The following is a 20,078-nucleotide window of genomic DNA, read 5'->3' on the forward strand; positions in this document are numbered from 1 at the left end:
ATGTAGTCAGACTTCTCTGCCAAGTCTGTATGACTCTGAGACCTCACCATGCACAATTTTATTGTGAACCACCCTATTCCCCCTCTGGGATTTATCTCTCACAGCATGGAGTCTCTGCCTAGCCCAGTAAATAAAGATCTGTATAGCACACTTGATTTAGTACTAAGTAATTTTTCCATCCCAGATGGAACACTAGAAAAGCTAGAGAGGGGCCAGTATGTGATCAGTAATTCGTTATTTTCATAACCAAGGGATGGAGATAACTATAACAAGCTTTGGTGTTCAAAACTGATTAACTCAAGTGCAATATTGGTGGCTGTCCAGGATAAATACCAAACCTCTACTATAGAAAAGGAGTTGGTTATCCTGTATTGCTTGTATCAGTAAAATCAGGCTTCAGACTAACACCATGTAGCAGAATGACTGCTAAACATGTGATACTGTGGTCACCATTATGCTACAGATATGTAAGCCACCATTTCCTCAGATGCTCTAAAATAGAAGTACTACCTGAAGAAGTCAAATTACGTTGTAGTATTATGGACCATTCACAGATTTTTGTTGTTGTTGAATTACATTTCTAAAACTTAGTTTTTTACTATTGTAATACGAAATTACATGAAATACACTGTAAAATTGACCCTCACTGGGTATCTTACCACAACTTCTTCATTTTTTGCAATCCTTGGAACTGAAATTAGTCGAAATTGATTGCGTTTCACTGCATCATTCCCATCAAATATCTTTAGTGTTTGTTTACCTGAATGGAAACAATTGTATTTCATTAACACACCTTGAATTGGAAAGCTACCTGAATAGGAAGGATATAATATAACTACTAAAAACCTGCTTTTAACTCACTGAAATGTTTCTTCATGGTAATGTTCTTTGTCATAGGACAAGCTTTGAGGCTGAATATTTTAAATTTTGTTTTGTTATCATTCATTTAAAACAGGGGTACATTCAGAGAGGAAAGAGGGATAAGTAATCACAGTTTTATCCTGACTTTTGATATAACTGTAACAACCAGACTGTGTATGTTATCGCTTCTTCATCCTCAGCATTCAAGACTGCATATATTATTGACAAGTTGAACAACTTGAAGACCAAGACAAAGTGCCACCCCCTTCAGAATAGCTCCCAAAGCACTGCCAATTCTTAGAATGTGCTTCCAATAAAGTTCCTTAAAATAGCTAGTTAAGTGTACAGGCAACAGGAGGAAAACACAGGGACAACAGAAAAACTGGAAGAAAGAAGGTACAGCAAATGAAGACCTTCAGCCTTTTGCTGTGTTTCATTTCACTAAAGCCTTATGAAGTCAGTGCTCAAACTCTTGAGCTCAGGTTGTTACACAGACATCTGTGAAAGGGTGAAGAGTGAAAGATTTCAGGTTCACCTTTCACAAAGATGGGTTGTGACTCAAGTACAGGTTGTTGTATGACTAAGTCTCTCTCTCAAGCAACTTTTTAAAGAGGAATAGCAAAGTGCAAGTAAATTCTCATAGAACAGGCAAGTTTTGAGAGGTTTTAGGAACAAGTTAATATTACCATTGTATTACATGTGTCCTTACTGCCTCTGGAAAGGAAACCAAGTTAATTAACCCAGACCAAAAAGGAAATTTCATTAAGACAGACCTTGTGTCCTCTTCTGATCACATCTTTAAGAAGACATGATGCTCAGTTTTGCAGGTTCTTGCAGGTACTCCCCAGAGCTGATGCTTTACAGCATCAGACATAAGTATTTCTCACTGACAGAATATGCCCTTTTTATTGCAGTATTGGACTGAACTTTAACAGAAGTCACCCATTGTACAGCACAGTGTTACAGTCTGATCTCACAATAAATCTGTACACCTGAATTCATCATTGTGTAGTACAATCACCAGAAGCTATCACTTGCAATTCTTGCAATGTTAGAAATATTAAGTGAAAGCTACATATACCAGCTGTAATGCTCACACAACTGCTTAATCATGCAGCCTGTTAATGCACATTGTAAAGGAGATATATTACATGCTGGAGCCTACTTCCATGCTTCCCTTAAAGCTTGGAAGTACTTCACAGTACAGAATAAAATACAAGCAGCTTTTTGCTCTCAAATAATATCAGCTTTTAGGTTCAATGAAGCACAGTAGCAAATTGCCATTTACCACAGAAGGATTAAAAAGGAGAATTGGAACTGGAGGAAGAAAACCACCAAACCACCTCTAACTGACGACTGATAAAAAGCAAGCAAGAATCCAGGCAGAAATGTGCATCACTAGGTATCTCAATGCTGTAGTGGCGGATTATGAGGAAAGGCTGCAGTGTATAACTACTTAGCAAGGACACTTAAGCGACAGCTTTCTTGAACCACCTGAAACTAATCCACCTTTTCTGCTTCAGTATATGTTTTCCAATCAAAAGTAGACACCATAGAACTAAAGGGTTGACTACAGGATTATCACTTATGTGTGAAAGCAGTCTTTTAAAAATGAGATTCTAACCCTGGAAGAAAAATCATGATACCTTAATTCTCATTATCTTTATTTCTCCTTATTCTGAAATGTGACAACTATGCTTGGACTTCTTTTTCAATGTAGACTTGGCTACTTCTTAAGTATATTTCTTCATTATCAATTCCACCGGTAATGGTACAATGTGTGTGCAAGGATGTTTTCGTTACATAACATGAAGACCTCATTGCACAACAAAGCAGTCCCCAGTACAGCCTCCCATCCTGGTCTCTCCTGGGACAAAACGGGCTACATTGACTGATCTAGTGGCAGATGTCCTTACCCATGCCAGGGTGATTGTGACTAGATGATCTTTGAGGTCCCTTCTAACTCAAACCATTCCATGACTGTATTATGATATTCAAAACCTTACTGAACATGATAACTGCTCTGAGTGACCTTGCTTGAGCAGGAGGCTATCTTAACCTCCATACTGCCTCTAACCTCAGTCATGCTGTGACTCTCTGGAGGCAAGCCTGTATAACAGATGATGTACAAAGAAAAACAGATAGAAACAGAATAAATAAAATCACAGAATTATAAAATAATTTGGGTTGTAAGTGGCCTTCAAGGATCACAAAGTACAAGAATCCTGACAGGGATATCTTTCACTAAATCAGCTTACTCAGAGCCACACCCAACCCTGATCATTGTGACTTTCCAATTCTTTTTGTTGATATGAAAAGTAGTATCACCGTGGATTTTCAGTTTTCGTAATATAGTGGTTGCATGTGTTGTCAATTTCTTTTCAGTTACAACATAAGGAAGATATAAATATCATCAACTCTTACTTCTGAAGTACCCTTGAAATTCACCAACCATTGCACTGAGGCTGTAGCATACATCAGAAAGTGACCTACTCCTTTAAATTCTGCTGGATCTATGCCAGAATGAGTGAAATTCTTTCAGACACAGATTTCTGTCAGAGTGATCTCCATGGTAACTATAGCATAGACAAATGCTAACCAAAAGACACTGTTCTGGGTGACCTTCTTTAGAGCTAACATAACTTGAGAAAACAAGCGAACACTGGTTTCTGAGAGCACAGCTGATGTTCTGAGTGTGAACTTTCATAGCACTATTAAAATCTCTGCTGTTTTCTCTAGCAATCCAGAAAGTAGACAACCATCTGAGAATAAAAACATTCATCCAAGTTCTAGTACTTGTTTTCATTTGCTGCGCCTTTGTAGTCTGCTCTTATAAGATACTAGTTGGCCTAAGAGAATCCCTAGTAATTGTAACTGGAGAATATTTTATGAGCTCTCCATGTCTTAGGAACAGTCAAAGAACAGTTGGATCGACTCTCAAAATAAACTAGTTTAAAAGAACAAGTTTAGATCTACAGACCAGAAGTAATGTCCTAAGCGTAAGCATATTTCTTAGATAAATAAACATAATGCTGCTAATCTAGTATCCATCACAAAAATCCTCTTCAGCTTTATCAGTGAAAAATCACATTTTATTTTGTCACTGTCCTCCTCACAGGGGACACTTTTACTGCAACTCAGCAAAAAAGGGCCTGCTTGCACATGAGCTCCTGGAAGCATATTAACAAAAGAAAAAACAGCTACATACTACAATTAGTTATCCAGAAGTAAATTTCTCCACTGAGTCAAGAGCTCATCCAACACATATAAGTTAGTGTGTCTTATGCCAGTCTGATTTGTCTAACTAGCCTTGGCAAGAAGCTCAACTATAACCACTCCTGAAATTAGGTAAAGCTTTTCCTTCCACCTGTTCCAATTTTTAAATATGAGAAAATGATTCAGTTACAGAAGTGAAGTCTACATACCCCTACTTAGTGTGTGTGTGTGTGTATATATATATATATATATATACACCTATATATAAAACACCTTGCTAATATGAAAGAGATGCACTTATCAAATTGTGGTATTTAAAGGAATTACTGCCCGTTTTGTAATACTGGCACCTCACTGCTAAACACTGCCTGTTTTTTAATAGTGGCACCTCACTGTTAAACGTCTTTTATCTTTTCCTGTTGGATCAGAGTACACAGTATCAGGACTTTCTCCAGAAAAATACATTCGTTTTTTTCTTACCATGGGATACTGAGCTGAAAATAACCTGTTATTCATGGTTACCCTTTCAAAAGGGAAAGTAACTACAAAAGGTTAACTCTAGCCATAATTTACTGAAGTGTAGAATTTGATTTCAGAAGCTAAGATATCTAGTTTTCCTGGGAAAAGGATAAAACAGCATTGGATAAGTCCAAAGTTCATGTTCCCTTTGAGTTCCAAATCCCCACAGAGATATGGCTTCTGAAAAGACTTATATGTGGCTTGTGACTGAGCCAGGAAATTAATAGATTGCCACTTATATCAACCAACAGAAAATAGCAAGGAGATATTTGTAAGGCCCTGGATAAATGTGTCGGCCCAAAACTTTGGACCTGAAATTAAAACCTAAAATTAAAAAAATAACCATTTAATATAATTTTTTCATAAGGCAGTACAAATTAAAATTATATGAATTATTTTTATACGAATAAAGAAATGAATGACTATTCATCCCTTATTAAAATTTTGCTTACTTGAGTCGGTTGAAATTTGGATATCTTTTGTTGATCCTTGTGTTGACCCATCAACATCATCATCTTCATCTGTAAAAGAGAGACATTTTAAGAAAGGATTTTTGTTAATTTAAATGGGAGGGAGAAGGTGTTTGTTATTTAGGAACAGTTTCCATCAAACAAGCTAACACAATAGGAGCCAGTCAGAAAAGCACACTTTCTTTTTCTACCTATTTTATGATAATAATTCATAGCATTACAAAAACAAATCTGCATTGCCATGTAGCTACAGTGAAGGCACCCATGAGATCCTTATACTATTGGCTTTAATATTGCAACTACTCCATTTCTTCTTTTCTGAAGTCATGATGTTTGACTGTCTCTGAAGCATGGATGTTTCCATTAAGTTTTAAATCACCAATCCAGCCTTCCAGTCAGAAATAATGGTGTTATAGAAGTAGTTTCCACAACTGAAAAATGTTACTGACATCCAAAGAGAAAGAAATCACTACTCTCCAGAAGAGAGACTATAGGCTCACCACTCTCACTAAAGCTAGGAGCTAACATGTCAGAAAATAATGAACCCCTCCAAAACCATACATAAAATATTAAAAAAAGATTGAAATAAATGCTGCTAACATTTTGCATTTGTTTCTGTGCAGAACATCCTCACTGTGTTCTTACTTCTAACACTCAGAGCCATACACCATACAAGAGCAGTGCAAATCCAAACATGATCAATATTCCTTCTCTGAGGGTAGCAGTAGAGTGCAATGCAAATACTCATCAAATAATGGTATTCACATTCACACCCACTGAAAATCACAGTCAGTCCTGACTGGGATGCAGGCAAAGCTCCCAGAAGATATAAGCCAGACAACACCTTCATAAAACTATGCCTTGCAGCTGAGGGAGAAACCAAGAAAACAAAGCACAAAACAAGAAAGAAAATATAAAATAAAACGAGTAAAGGCAGACCTTCAGAGCAAAAGAGGTACTGGGGAAGTCAAAATCTTAAAGCAGGAGAACCTTCCAAGAAGCAGAATCATAGCACGTCAAGAAGGGTACTAGGCAATAGTCCTAAACTTGACACCAGGTAACTCACCGAATATTTGGGTAATGCTTCAAGTGTCTACAAGAAAGACCAACAATGTTTTTAAGTTAGGCTTTTAAAATATAAAGAGTGTTGAGATATTTTCCCTGTTATAGCTGACAGAAACAGATCAAGTTTCAGACTGGAGAGAAATTTATACAGTATGGTCCTGAAACAACCCAAAATAAGAGAAAGCTGAATGCCTTCTTGAATTTCACTCTAGACAATTAAGTTAAAGAAAAAAAAGAAATAGTAAAAAAGAAATAGTAAAAAACAATAGGAAATGACTACTCCTGATTGCTCCCAACCCTTTTCTTTCTCAGTGTAGGTGAGAAGAAGCTGACTTCTTTTATTATACTTTCTTCTTCAGTCTGAGTAGTAGGGAAATCTACACCAACAGCATCCTGAAACTTTTCCAGTGAAATTCAATGACTTCTTTGAAATTTGTTATGATGGGAATTATTTGGAGGAAGGGGCTCCACACTGTTCTACCATTGCATCTACTGGTAGCTCAAGTTTAAAAGAAGCCCCTTCCAGCAGAGAGATATTTGCTGAATGTTGGTGATGAAGCTAAGCATTTACAACATGGCAAAAGCTACTTCAGACAAATGGTCCCCAGCAGGTCAGTGATGATGGCTGTGCTCATTTACTGCATGGGACAAGTCATCTGGCAATTCCCAACCATCAGCTTGGCAATAGTTATGCCTGCAGCAGGCAAATCATCCAGGCAACTGCCAATACTTCTTTGTACCTCAGATTGGTCTTTTCAGTGATGTCTTTTGTCAGCTGTGGCAACAGAGGAGCACTCTCTGTGCATGCACCTCAGGAGAATTTCTTAATGAGCCTGCCATCACAGAAGAAGTGTTAATTATCCTTCAACAAAGGCGTTACTTGCTCCCCTGAACCACCCCTAACATGCACACAATCTTTAGCCAGATCTGCCACCCAGAGTCTATGCTTTTCTCCTGGAAAAGCAGCAGAAACTCCTGGGGCAGCCTTCCCGAGTTGATTCATTGTCAGAGGAGCATCAAATACATCCTAATAGAGTATCAGAGAGCTGCTGGATTCATGACATATTCTTGGTAATTTTCAGCACATACCAGGAGCTAGTGGGATTTTGTGAGAAAATGAAGGTCTGTTTTGTGAACATGGGTAACAAGAAGGACTAAAAGGCTAGAGTACTGAGTTTCCTTGACACAGGATGATGTGGGAATTAGTTCAAGACAATTCTTGGTTCTGCCTTTGAGGAAGAATTTGGGCAAAGAAAAAGAGCATATAGCAATGGTATCCAGTGCTTTTGGTGGCAACCTGCAGACACCTGATCTTCAGCAGATGACAGAGGATGGCAAACATCCAGCAACAGGTTTTGAAGCAAGGCTCAACAGGATGTGGCTGGTGTAAAAAGAGTCACCTGGAGACACCAGACTAGTACCTGAACATTCAGCATGTAGGTGCTAAACCAAGATGCAAAAAAGCACTGTCAACTATGAAAACACAGAACAAAATATGCACAGCAGAGCACAAGGAAGGTGCTGCTGCACCACAAATACTACTCACCACGCTTTTTGCTGAGCCACAGCTGTGGCTCACTGACCATGAGAAAACAGAAATATGTCAAATGCTGAGGCAGCTGTCAAGGTCATAGGTATGCAACAGATCTGCAGCAGGAGGAACGGGGAGCATCCCCATGGCTTGGGCACTGCTCCCTTGTGTATCAGCCACCCCTCCATCCTGGGAGGATGCTGCCCGTTGGATGATGGGGAGCTAAGCCCAAGGGGCAAAAATTTTAATAGGTCACAGGAAAGGGAACCTGTGTTAGAAATTAGATTTTACAGGGTTTTGCTATACTAGACCTCTGTGACATGCAGGCTAGGGACTATAAAAATGCATTCTGACTTTCCAAACAAGGCGAGTTTTATTCAATTAGATTCCCCCCCCCTTCATATCACAATAAAGCACTGGAAATGATCCAGATTAAATTAGTGAATATTTCTCCATCCTTATGTATCTGCTTCTGACCACAAGCTAATGGCTGGATTCTCTCAATTCAAATATGCTGGATTCTCTCAATTCAAATAATGAGAAAAACTTTTCCATTAAAGCAATGCAAAAAAGCCATTCTTACTTTAAAAAACCTCGACTATGCATAACATGAAATAACACACATAGCACATAGCATAAGAGTCAAAGCAGAAGACCTTTTCTTCCATCTCTTAAAATATTGAAGGAAGAGACTAGAAGGTGTAGCTAAAATTGTGTAGCTTGGATTCTTTCACTTAAGGCGCACCATGTTCAATTTTATTAACAGGTGATTTAAAAATAAAAAAAGGTGGAAGTCTAACATATTAAAAGAACACACCACTGTTACAGAGAGAAATTTAGTTAACATCAGAAAAGTCAAACCAAAGACTCTATTTTAAAGGTTTGTGATTAACTTCTCTTAGTTATAATAATCAACTTTATCTTTACTTAAACCTTTGGGATACTTGTGAAATACTTAACAATAGAACTGAATCAGAGTTCACAGTGAGTCCTGCAGCAAAATGAAGCTCATCCAGACTCTGTGTTTCGGTTACTTCTTATGTTAGAAGCATTAGTAACTTCATGATTTTCAAGTGGGTACTATACTACATTTTTTACCACTAGCAAGCAAATTCATTAAAAAGAAAAAACACTCATTGAAAAAAATCCAGTCCACAAAAGCAACCTAACTCCTTCTCTCTGCCTTTGACAGGTCACTGGACTATGTCTGGGTTGTGTAGACCTCTGGTCATGCAGTTCATGCAGTAGCAGGACTTCTGCTACAGCTTCTGCACACGGAACACAGGGTCTTGCTCATGTTCACCTCTCCTCACCAAAACCAAACCTGAGTTCAGAGCAGAAAGTTCAAGAGCAATCTGCCAGGTTGAGAATAGAGCAGCTGCAAATATTTAACTTTCATGAGCTGTATTTTGCCTATCTTTTATTTCCTTTCCTACTCTATTCAAGCACCAAAAGAAAGGTTTTACTAATGTGTAATAATCAAAATACAAATTTAAAAATACTTCCATGTACCTCAGGCTTAAAAAAAAATCTTGTTCCTGAAGAGCTGTTAAACAAACATTCACTCTAGATGGCAGCAGAACATTACCCTGCCTGGACACATGGAATTATTTCAGCACAGAAACCTTAAAAAGGATAAATGCTTAATCCAAATGACAAATAAAAATATCAGTATACATGATGTTAAGAAGTAAATGTTTCCAGCAATGATAACACTAACACCACACATTTTTTGATGTTATGTTTTCACTTACTTTGTTCCAAGGATAGTGCACAAATTGCCCTGCACCAGTAAACAGAAGTTTCTGCACTCTGCACAACATCGAGTAAAAAATCCCTAACCTCTCCCAGAAATAGCAAGAAGTTGAAGTATTGCCACAAAAGCCAATAAAAATTAGCAATAATACGAATGACGACTCTAGGTTAAATATACTCATCAATTAGTTGCATTCAACTTTGAAATTTTTACCTGATTCTGTTTGCAAGTTTTCTGATATCCGAAAACAATGCAATTTGCTAAAGTTGCGAGAAAACAGTTGAACACAGTTTGGAGGAAGAATCATATTCCTTAATCTTCCAAAGGTACATTCTGGTGCGACAATTACACAGCAAGCAGCATGAGCCTATAAACAACAGCATCAGTTAAAACTTGTGATATACATTGAAAGTAAATTTATTCATAGCAAACTATGACTGAAATTGTATAATTCAGGTTAGGAATTATATAGACCTTTTGTAAATCACCTTCATTAAACAAATGGCCCATCTGCCATTGTACTCTATATATACTCCATTATACTGCCTTTATATTTTTATTTGTTTAATTCAGGTTTTGTGTTACCAATACTGGAGAGTCTTAATATGTCAAGAAACTTTCAAGGATCATGAACCTGTTCTGTTAAAAATGAAAGGTTTTTATACAGCTACATGGAGAAGCTTAAAGTTTTGGTCTCAAACTCTGATATTCCACTCTGTGTGGGGGAAATAGAAAAGGTGCACAGGTTATACTGAATGACTTGAAAAGAGCTGTATTGCAGATTCTGAGGTAAGACTATTTTCAGTTTTATTCCAAAAGGTGATTGGATAGTTTATGCCTTTACACTGTTACAAATCTTCTGCCTTTATTGAATACATACACCTTTGTATGTATGGCCACATAGCATGTTATATTTCTTAAGACTGTTCTCAAATATGGTCCCTACACCTCAGAAATTAAGTCACAGATTAAAATACAAACCCCACAATATTAAAAAAAATAAAATCATTGAAATCATACCTGAAATACTGAATAACCTCTAGAGTTTTATTTTAAATCATTACTACATGGAGTACCTCATCTAGCCTTAAGTAGCAAATTAATGATTTCTTACATATACTTTCAGTTTCCACCTCATCTGGTGCTTTTACTTCCATCATATTTTAATACAAGGTGGCATTAAGTGTATGGAATCATTGTTATCTGCACCGCACATGGTTTATCAGTGTGTGAAAAGCTCTGGTTTCCAGAATTATAACTGAAGGGCACCATCAACTTGCATGGGAAATAAACATGTGTCATGTGAATGGAAAAACACAGAAACTGATATTGACAGCTTGAAAAAACTCCAACCACACAGGCAAGACCTATTCTATACTGAAATAATAGTAAACATATTAGAATGCTAAGTCTTTAACCTTTCAGAATTAATGATTTGAAAGAAATTCTGAATAACACAGAAAGTGCCCGCAGGCATCTAACCACAGTTCTATAATGATTAGGCCTTGATAAATTCCATTGGATTTACACAAAGCTTCGATGTGACTTTGAAAGTTGTTCATTAAAATTACTATGAGGAGGATCTAAAAAATCAGATTTCCCCTCTAACACATAAAAAAGATATATATTCAAATAAATAACTGTATAGCTTAAGTGTATTTACAAAGTGTATACAAAACATATTTATACAATGTGGAAATAAATTATGTTTATATCAAGTGTTCAAATAAGCACGTGCTCATATATATGTGGTTCCCACAAATACATGCAGCAGCACAACATACCAGGATGCCACACCATTCACATCTCATGCCAGAGAGCACCTCAGAAGACCCACAGGTTTTTTTGCAAAATTCACAACGAGCACTTGAAGAAAGGTTTCCCTCCCTCCAGTGGTGGTGGTAAGTATCCTGAGGGAATACATCACAATTTAGCACTACATGAATCACATACATATGCATTTTCAATACAGTTTTAAAAACAGCAATTCAAATAGCTCCAAGGAAATAGCAACAGATACTAGGGTATTCAGCTTTTCTCAAGATAAACACGAATCTTTAACAATCTAACATTTCACTAAAAAAAGAAGTTTGATAAAACTATCAAAAAATGTATCGCAGTGTTTTTCCTTCACAGTCCACTAAAAAAATTATTAAAAAAAAAATATCCTACATGTCAGTATTCTGTATCTACTGTGCTGTAAAAAGATAAGAAAATAGGCAGTTTTGCCTCAGTCAGACTCCAGGAGGCATGAGGACAAGAGAATGTTTGCCAGGGATGCAATGCAGCCAATAACTCAACACACAGAAAAGTTTCTTCTGCAAAGAAACTTTTATATAAGATACTTGATTTTTTTTTTTTTTTTTTTATTTGGAGGTTATACACATTCCATAGATTTTTCAGCATGAGTTCAAAAGCATTGTGAATATATCAGCATTTAAGTTCATCTCACTCTTTGTAGTATATTCTGAAGTCCCATATGTCCTTTGCCTGCCAATAAGCAATTAAAATGCTTCGATAACTGGCAGCATGTGAGACCAAAACTGCTTCTTCTCTAGTCCACAAAATGCACGACCACGTTCCCCTGCAGAGACATCTGCACTTACATGGTCCAGGTGTCCATCCTGGTGACACTGCCGGCAATCACTGCAAGCAAACAGGATACAGTCTGTGTGCACATGTAGCTCACAAACTAAAAGCACAAAAAACAAGAAAGCTTCTTTAGGCTGGAAACCCGAAGGCTTTTCTGTATCTCCTTCTGATCTCCTTTCAGTACTCCTCCACTACCATTTTCACACCATACTTTCTCTCATTCATGCTCTTTACATTCAGCAAAGGTAGACAATAAAGAAGTTTACCAGCATTGTTTTGTGTGTTCCTCCACTTCCTCTGTGTTAAAAAGATGCAGCAAATATAAAGGAAAAGCTGAGCTAATTTTGCTCATAAGCAGCACTTGTCATATTTCCTCCAATTACAGCAAGTTAAAGAGTGTGCAACTACTTGGCTTTGTCTCATAGTTTCACAGGAATGGCTGCCTACTCCAATATACCTGTGCCTAAAGGCTATTTTGATTTGATCACCATATATAAGGTAAATCACTATTTCATTGTCAAAAAAAAAGGAAGTAATTTTTTCAGAGCACTCTTCTAAGTAAGGTTAATATCACCTTCCAAAGTATTGTAGGTACTGTAGGTAGAAGAAGTTTGAGTGAACCCTGTAATTGTTTAGGCAAGTTTTGGTTCTAAAATACCTTCATTATTTAAAAGCTGACTTGAAATACCAGATGTGAAGGAAAACAATCTGCAGTTATGCTATAAAGGATAAGTTACAAAAAAACTCCACAAAAAAACCTAACAGATCTCAATACCTAGCTTCATCATTTCAAGAGTCAGGAGAGTTCTCTGTGGCCTCAGAGACAGAGAAGGATAGAAAAGATCCTCCTGCAGCTGCTTTGTAAACACTTGTATTACTCTGGGAAGGCATCTGACTTTTCATCAAGTAAATGAAAGTAAGAGATAAGCATCAAATTGTTAAAATACTTTTTCAGTTCCAGTCAAACAAGTTATTTCTCCAAGCCTATCACAAAAATATGAGAACTGTAACCTGAAGATTGGAAGGTAGCAACTGCACACATTAGCACATTATCTGAAAGTATCTTGAAAATAACATCATTAATTTACATAGAGAATAATGAATTTGAAATCTCAATCTCCCAATTTGAAATCTCAATCTTACAATTTGAAATCTCTTTGGACTCTTCCAGAGCAGAATTAACATTGTATTATTCTAACCCCAGAGAAGACAATCTCCAATCACACCAAAGCAAAGACTCATGACTAAGTCAACCACAAACACACAGAGCTCCCCATGCTCCGTGTCTTCACTGCACTCAAGACCATGTCTCTGAGCTGTGGCACAGTCCCTCCACCACCCACATTTCTCCCTGTTCACAGATATAACAGGAATATTTCCCAATTTTGTCAGTTCAACTAAGCAGACAAACTAGATGCTCAGAGTCATACTCTTGCCAATGTGTAAAGTGTCCATAGACAATGTTGCAACATCAAGGAATTTACAGAAGCATTGGGGGTTTTATTTTTCATTCTGCCAATACAGACATGCTCTGCCCTTTGCTATGCTTTGTAAGAACACAGAGGGGCTTTTACCCTTGGTTTAATTCACATCTGCTGCTTCTAGCACCAACCCTAGCCCAGAATTGGTTAGAAAGATGTGTCCTAGGGAGTTAATCCCTTAAGATGACTATCCTGGTGTAGGAAGAGGATGGTTTTGAATGTAAAGATCAAATTAGAGGTCCTACAAAAAGAAATTTCATTTTTATCAGCCATTGTATAATTTGCACAATTCTTTAATTCATAACAGAATGACAATCTTCTGTTCAACCTAGTTATGAAGGTTCTTTATGATTGCCAAAAAACACAATATGATTAATTTCAGATACACAAACTTGAGAGAAGAGCCTTTAAAATGTATATGTGGTTAATATATAACTGCCTCCTTCTCCAGTAAATCTGCTGCTCCTGCTCCATGCTTATTAAGGAACTTTTTTAAAGAATTCAGCACTAAAAATTTGTTTGGATTACTCAGATTTCTACTTCTTACTTTCCATCCCTTCTTCCTGGAAATAAAAGGAAGAGCAACTCTCACCATCATGAGTCCGGGTTCAACTGACACCAGTGAAATCTGGCAGCAAAAATAAATGTTCAAAGCAATCACTAACTGGCAGCAGAATTTGGAGTCAATCTATTGTCATTTTTACTAATGATACGCATGTATTTTTTTCACCATGGATTAATACACATGCATGCTCATTTGCTCATTTCTGAGAACAGGTCCCCTGCTGTGCACCCACAAGATTTACATGAGTGAAATCTTTTACTTCCTTTCAATGAAGTTTATTCTATTTTAATATATAAACAGTGCAAATCAAGTGATTAAAATTATCTTACAAATACATTTAATGACATCTTAACCCTTGTTTTTATCTTAATGGTAAAGAGTCCAGGAAAAGTTCTTAATTTTAGTATCAAACATGAACATCATAAACCAGACTAGATTAGCAGTATTAAGCTAAGTCATTAGACATAAACAAAAAAAGAAAGTTCAATATCTCCATCTGAATTTAAAAATTCTATAGCTTAAAACACTAGACTTTCAAAACAAATTCCACAAGCATTTTTGAAGAATAAAGGAAGAATCTTGTGCATTTTATGAACTTTAGCTGCCTGTTTTAAAGATACATTTTAAAAAAATTAGTAGAGAAACAAATTGTAGACATACTGGTATTCAGCTAATGGGCACAGAGCAAGACACACCACACAAAATAGTAAAACTGTAAAATCCATGTGAGGAAAACAATTCAAAACCTTCAACAAACCATAAAAAAAATTCTGTGCACCTGTAATACCTAACTACAACATGTGATTTCAAGTGCTTCATGTTTACAAACACTTAAATAGAATCATCTGAAAAAATATTCCTTTGCACTTGACTTGTGTGCTGGATTTGGCTGGCGTAGAGTTAATTTTTTTTCACAGTGGCTGGAAAGGGGCTGTGTTTTGGGTTTGTGCTGCACACAGGGTTGATAATATACAGATGTTTTAATAATTCTTGAGCAGGGCTTACACAGAGCCAAGGCCTTTTCTGCTTTTTGTACTACCACACTGGGAAGGAAGTTGGGGAGGTTGAGAGGAGACACAGCCAGGACAGGTGACCCAAACTGGCCAAAGGGATATTCCAGATCATCTGACATCCTGCTCAATATTTAAAGCTAGGCACATGAAGGAGGAATGGAGAACACTTGGTGACTGGCACCTGGCTGGGGCTAAACAAATGGATACAATGCAAATGCAGTAGAATAGAGTAAGAACATGAAAGCAAAATTTAGAAAGCTTTAACTAAATTGGATCATAAAACTAAAGCTATTTGCAATAGTTAAGAGGGTATAAAGTAGTGACAACTATTCTCTTTTCATATTTCTATGTTTATCTAATGGTACACAGGTTCTAAGGTCTTACTAATACAGATCACTAGAAAATTATCTGTGCCATCTGTAGCTCACAGAACATCCTACCAAACCATCCCGGCCACACATGGCGACTATACTAAGTGACATATTCCTACTAGTCAGAAGAACAGCTGGCTCCATCATGCAAGTCAACAGACAAAAGCAGAAACAAACATTGCACCATTCTACTTCTAAATGCTGTGATCAAAGAGGATTGCTTCCCCTACACATACACATAGAAAAACCATATTTAATAGGACATTATCTTTAGCAAAACAGTGATTTTGGAAGCAACTCAATTCCCTGAAGAATTGATTTTTCACTCATTAGACTTTTTTAAAAACAGTTCAGAAGTAATATTCCTTCAAAACAGTTAATCCTATTTAATCTCACAACTCAGCTGAACAACTAATAGACATTTAAGACAAGGGAGAATTGAAGAGCTGTCCTACATCAAAATCAGTCATGTACTCATGCCAACATGTATTTTAAATAAAAAATATAGGATTTGGGTGATTTCTTTAATTACTGTTTTTTCAGAGAATCCATGTCAGAACACTCAGAACAGTACTATTTTGAAAAACAATATTTTCAAATATCTTTCCATTGAAGGTACCTCATCTTCATTACAAGTAACAGATATCTGAGACTAGTAACACAGGAAATTCTACATTCTTTTCTAGAAATACGAATACCTGATGATTCTCTGTATCAAAAGTTTCCACTGGAAACAGATATAAATCACCACAATAGGACAAGTCTTTCTTTCCCAATAATGGTTCCTCATTCTTTGCCCATCTCAGGCAGGGATTCATTGCACACCACCACAGACTTGCTCAAAGTAAATTGGAGAAAAGGTGAAAAGAGTGTACATGTTTTACAAATTTGCAGTTTATGGAAGGTGGTTGATTTATTGTTCCTTAGTTTGAAGTATGCCTTCTCACGACCAATGAATGGATAATAAACAAACCAAAAAATTCTCAAGCACTTGAGGTATGCAGTGTAAGGAAACTGCAGGTTACTGGGTGGCACACAGATGGCCATACAAGTAGGGTTTAAGTTACCTTCACATCGAAAGGCAGGTGACTCTAGGGACTTCCTGCACACAGCACAAAACTTTCTTTTGTAATGTCCTGGAGGCCCAAAACAGTGTGCAACTGGAACCTGCCAGCAAAGAATGCATAAGACATCATCAATAACAACTTCCAAAGTGTCAGTTAAAGTTCATAGAAGTTGCCTTATCTTGCAACAACAGGGCAGTATACACAATGTAAACTTAACTAAGCACAAGAATAAATAGACAGATAAAATATACTTTAAAAAACAATTATACTTAGAAATATAGGATAAATACTTAAATATAACTTTCTAAAATTCTTGGGAATGAATATGTATTGTATATATTTTTAAGTTGATTAGCTTCTTGATGATTCGCAACAACATGAATCCAAAGGCTTCCTCTGGGACATACCTGTAATCGCAGCTGTTCTGAGCATTCTTAATTGAATCAAGGACAATTAAAGAGTAATTACTGCACAGGTGAACAAAATACCCTAAACACATGCACAAGACAACTTTTAACATCTCAGTGCTGCCACCGTCCAGTGCTCTCCACATGCCTTTCAGTTCCCCTCCAGATACAGTCTGGCCACTGGCTGACCAAAGGGATTGGTTGGTCTCCCCCTGCTTTATTCAGGCTTTGAAGTCTGAGTGGTATCCATCTCCTGAAGTACATTCAGATTGAGGTTCCTCTTGACTGTAGGTTGAAAATTATAGACTATGATTTTCTCTTGCAAGAGCTCTCTGTACCAACCGTTTTGGCAATGTGTTTCTTATTATTAACTTACCTTAGATTGTTTTTTTCTTGCTTAATTGATTTTATTAATTATTAATTCTTGATTAATAATGAAGATGGGAAGTAATAGTACCAAAGGAACAACAGATGAAGCAAAGTAAAGAAGAAACATACTTAAGTTTCATACCTGCTCTAGAGACTACTCTTCCTACAAGATGCATAACTCCGTTAAAGTGGCATCACATTAGAAGGAAAGAATGTAACGGCATGTTTAAAGTCCTGGAATCCAAATGAGTTCCACAAAAGTTTGCCATTATTTAGGCATTTAGTATTATGCATTTCACATGCTCTTCTTGCTATAATGAAGTTTTACACATCAAGTTTTATCCTCTGATAAAAGCTGACAAAGTATTATTTAGGTTTCAAAATAAATTCATCATTCCCAGTAAACCTTTGGCAATAATGACTTCAGATATATGTCGTCACAGAGAACAGCTTTTCCTCTCAGATACACTGGTAAAAAATCCTTCAAGGTTATTCATCAGGATTTGAATTTTTCTCTTTGTATATTGAGATTTTCCTGAGAAGTATTAGGAGCAAATCTGACACGTACTGTGAACACAAAATTTCATGACCCAAGGAGTTGCTTCTAGTTATAAAAATCCAATTCCCACAAGAATTTTCTGTCTGAGAAAATATGGGGACAGTTACATCAAACAATCCTATAATTCAAGCATGAACAATGAAAGAAGTGAGATAAAGTTTTACCAGATGCAACATAAGGAGAAAAGAAAGAAGCTGAAAGTTTAGTCAAGAAAAATCAGTAACCCCCAAACTGCAAAGCATGTCTTTCCTCCAGTGCTCCTCATAATTACGCTTTGGGAGAAAAAAAAAAGGACATAAGGAGGAATGAAATACGCTTGTGTTACCAGACATGAACAGGACAGTGCACAGCAACTGACCACCGAAACAGTCACCAGCTCCCTGCCCCAGCAGACTGTGAGGAATCCTTGACTGACGAAGAAACTGCCCAGTCAGATCCTATGCTCCCCACCAAGCAGGGCTGAGAGCCAGCCTACAAAAAAGACTCCATATCAGTATCGCAAATACAGACCATAACAGCACTGCCTCCAAAAGCTTCTAGTTTGTAACTCGATGTACAAGTTGGGGATTTAAAAATACAGCCAAAGCATTCTTTTCGGATCCATACCCTACTCCCACCAGCCCAAACTGAAACTTTGTTCTCTGCAGCCCTCCATCTCTGACATAAAGTTCATAGCTGGCTTACATAATTTTTTTTAGAAATCAGACTACTCAAACCATATAATGTATGTTTACAAAAAGAACATGTATCTTTGGGTGGGGTAAATTATCTTGGAAAGCCTAAGAAGCTTTAATCAAACTATCCCAGATTAAGTTTAAGGCTCATCATCCCTGCCAACCCTGCTACTTCTTCAAGAGAAGGAAGAAACAAACCTCTCTTGTACAGCCACATGCAAGTGCCAGAGCTGCAGTTCACTCTAGCTGTTTAAAAAAAAAAAAAGTTTGCTAGGAGAAGACCACTTGCACAAAATTAATCCTGCATAACAAATTAATGAGCAGAAAGTTGGTAAAAAATTACTATGTGAGCACAACCCAACCCAGGCACTGCAACTGCGAAGAATACTGAAAAGCCCTGGTGGGATTTCTTCAGGCAAGCTTTTCTGCACATCCCAACCTGTCTTCAGGTTTCAAGTGTCATCTACCTACTCCAGTCACAGCCTCAAGCACCATGCAGCCACCTAAGGCAAAAGAATGACCCCTGAAATCAGACACAGGTGAGACCCCCCCTTAGCTCTGAGGTGTGAACAAATTGCTCTGGACACCCAGCATGAGCATCCAACCCCCTCAACAACCGAGCTTTGAAATGCAGGGCACTCTTCTTCTGGCCGTGAGTCTGGCTATTTCATCTAAAGCCTAGCTTAGATATGCAGGCTATTCATTATTGTCACAGAGCAGTTCTGCTTAAAAAAAAACAAACATGCGAAAAACAGTATTTATTTTGGGAAAAATTGTGAGAAAGGATTTTGACAGAAAGCAAACTGATTTAGGGTCTGACTGACTTATCTAGAACACTCAAGAGAAGGAGACCAAGTCTAAATTCTTCAGCTGTTCAGACCATGGTGACAATTGTCTGACGTTTCAAATCACTGTCAAATGGAAGGGAACAACTTGCTGATTGAAATGTTAAGGGGGAGTGGAGAAGAGGGACAAAAAGGGGGGAAAAGTTTCATTAATTTATTTCTTACAAATCAAGACAAAGAAACTTTGTTTATCATGAGTGGTCTTTCTAACTTGCTTTGGAAGATGACAGGTGTAAAACCAATGTAGAGCCGGATGGAAAATGGGATAGGAGTATGATGAAAATAAAGAAAAGGTAAAAGAGCGAGTACAATATAACAAATACATCAATTAAATAATGTTTCTCCCAACACATTTTGGTTGCTGAACAAGTTCTAAGCACCTAATATAGACATATATTGAAAAAATATTTGAAACTCAGACTAGAAAAGCCAGTGAGACACCATGAAAGAATACAGAACATTACATGTTATTACCTAGTTTACATCCACCTCCATAAGTACAGCAAGGTACAGAAGCATAAGGTGGCCTACAGTGAAAATGTTAATAATTCATGAGAGTTTAAAAGAGCTTTTCCAATCCATCTACTTAAATTACCTTATGAAGACCACAAAAATAGATTTCTACAGAAAAATACAGAAAATTTCTTCTAGTAATACCATTAAATGACATCTAAGTGCCCTTACAATATTGATTAGAAGCATATCAACAGAAAGTAT

General features: G+C 37.0%; 1 protein-coding gene across 8 annotated transcripts in view; it reads right to left on the minus strand.

Moving 5' to 3' along the window:
* The window catches only part of DGKQ (diacylglycerol kinase theta), an 82,597-nt gene that overhangs the window by 35,520 nt on the left and 26,999 nt on the right, over positions 1-20,078 (minus strand). For all 8 annotated transcript variants that reach the window (XR_014951212.1, XM_031507460.3, XM_077790071.2 and 5 more), the window contains 6 exons: positions 16,508-16,607; positions 12,025-12,110; positions 11,203-11,328; positions 9,632-9,785; positions 5,049-5,117; positions 660-760 (listed from right to left, as the gene is read on the minus strand). Coding sequence is in view for 7 of the 8 variants with exons in the window: in XM_031507460.3 (XP_031363320.2) it covers positions 660-760; positions 5,049-5,117; positions 9,632-9,785; positions 11,203-11,328; positions 12,025-12,110; positions 16,508-16,607 (636 nt within the window). In the remaining variant the exon portion in view is untranslated. The remainder of the gene's footprint in view (positions 1-659; positions 761-5,048; positions 5,118-9,631; positions 9,786-11,202; positions 11,329-12,024; positions 12,111-16,507; positions 16,608-20,078) is intronic.

Source organism: Lonchura striata, chromosome Z, assembly GCF_050655825.1.
Source record: "Lonchura striata isolate lonStrDom1 chromosome Z, ASM5065582v1, whole genome shotgun sequence".
Taxonomy (NCBI): domain Eukaryota; kingdom Metazoa; phylum Chordata; class Aves; order Passeriformes; family Estrildidae; genus Lonchura; species Lonchura striata.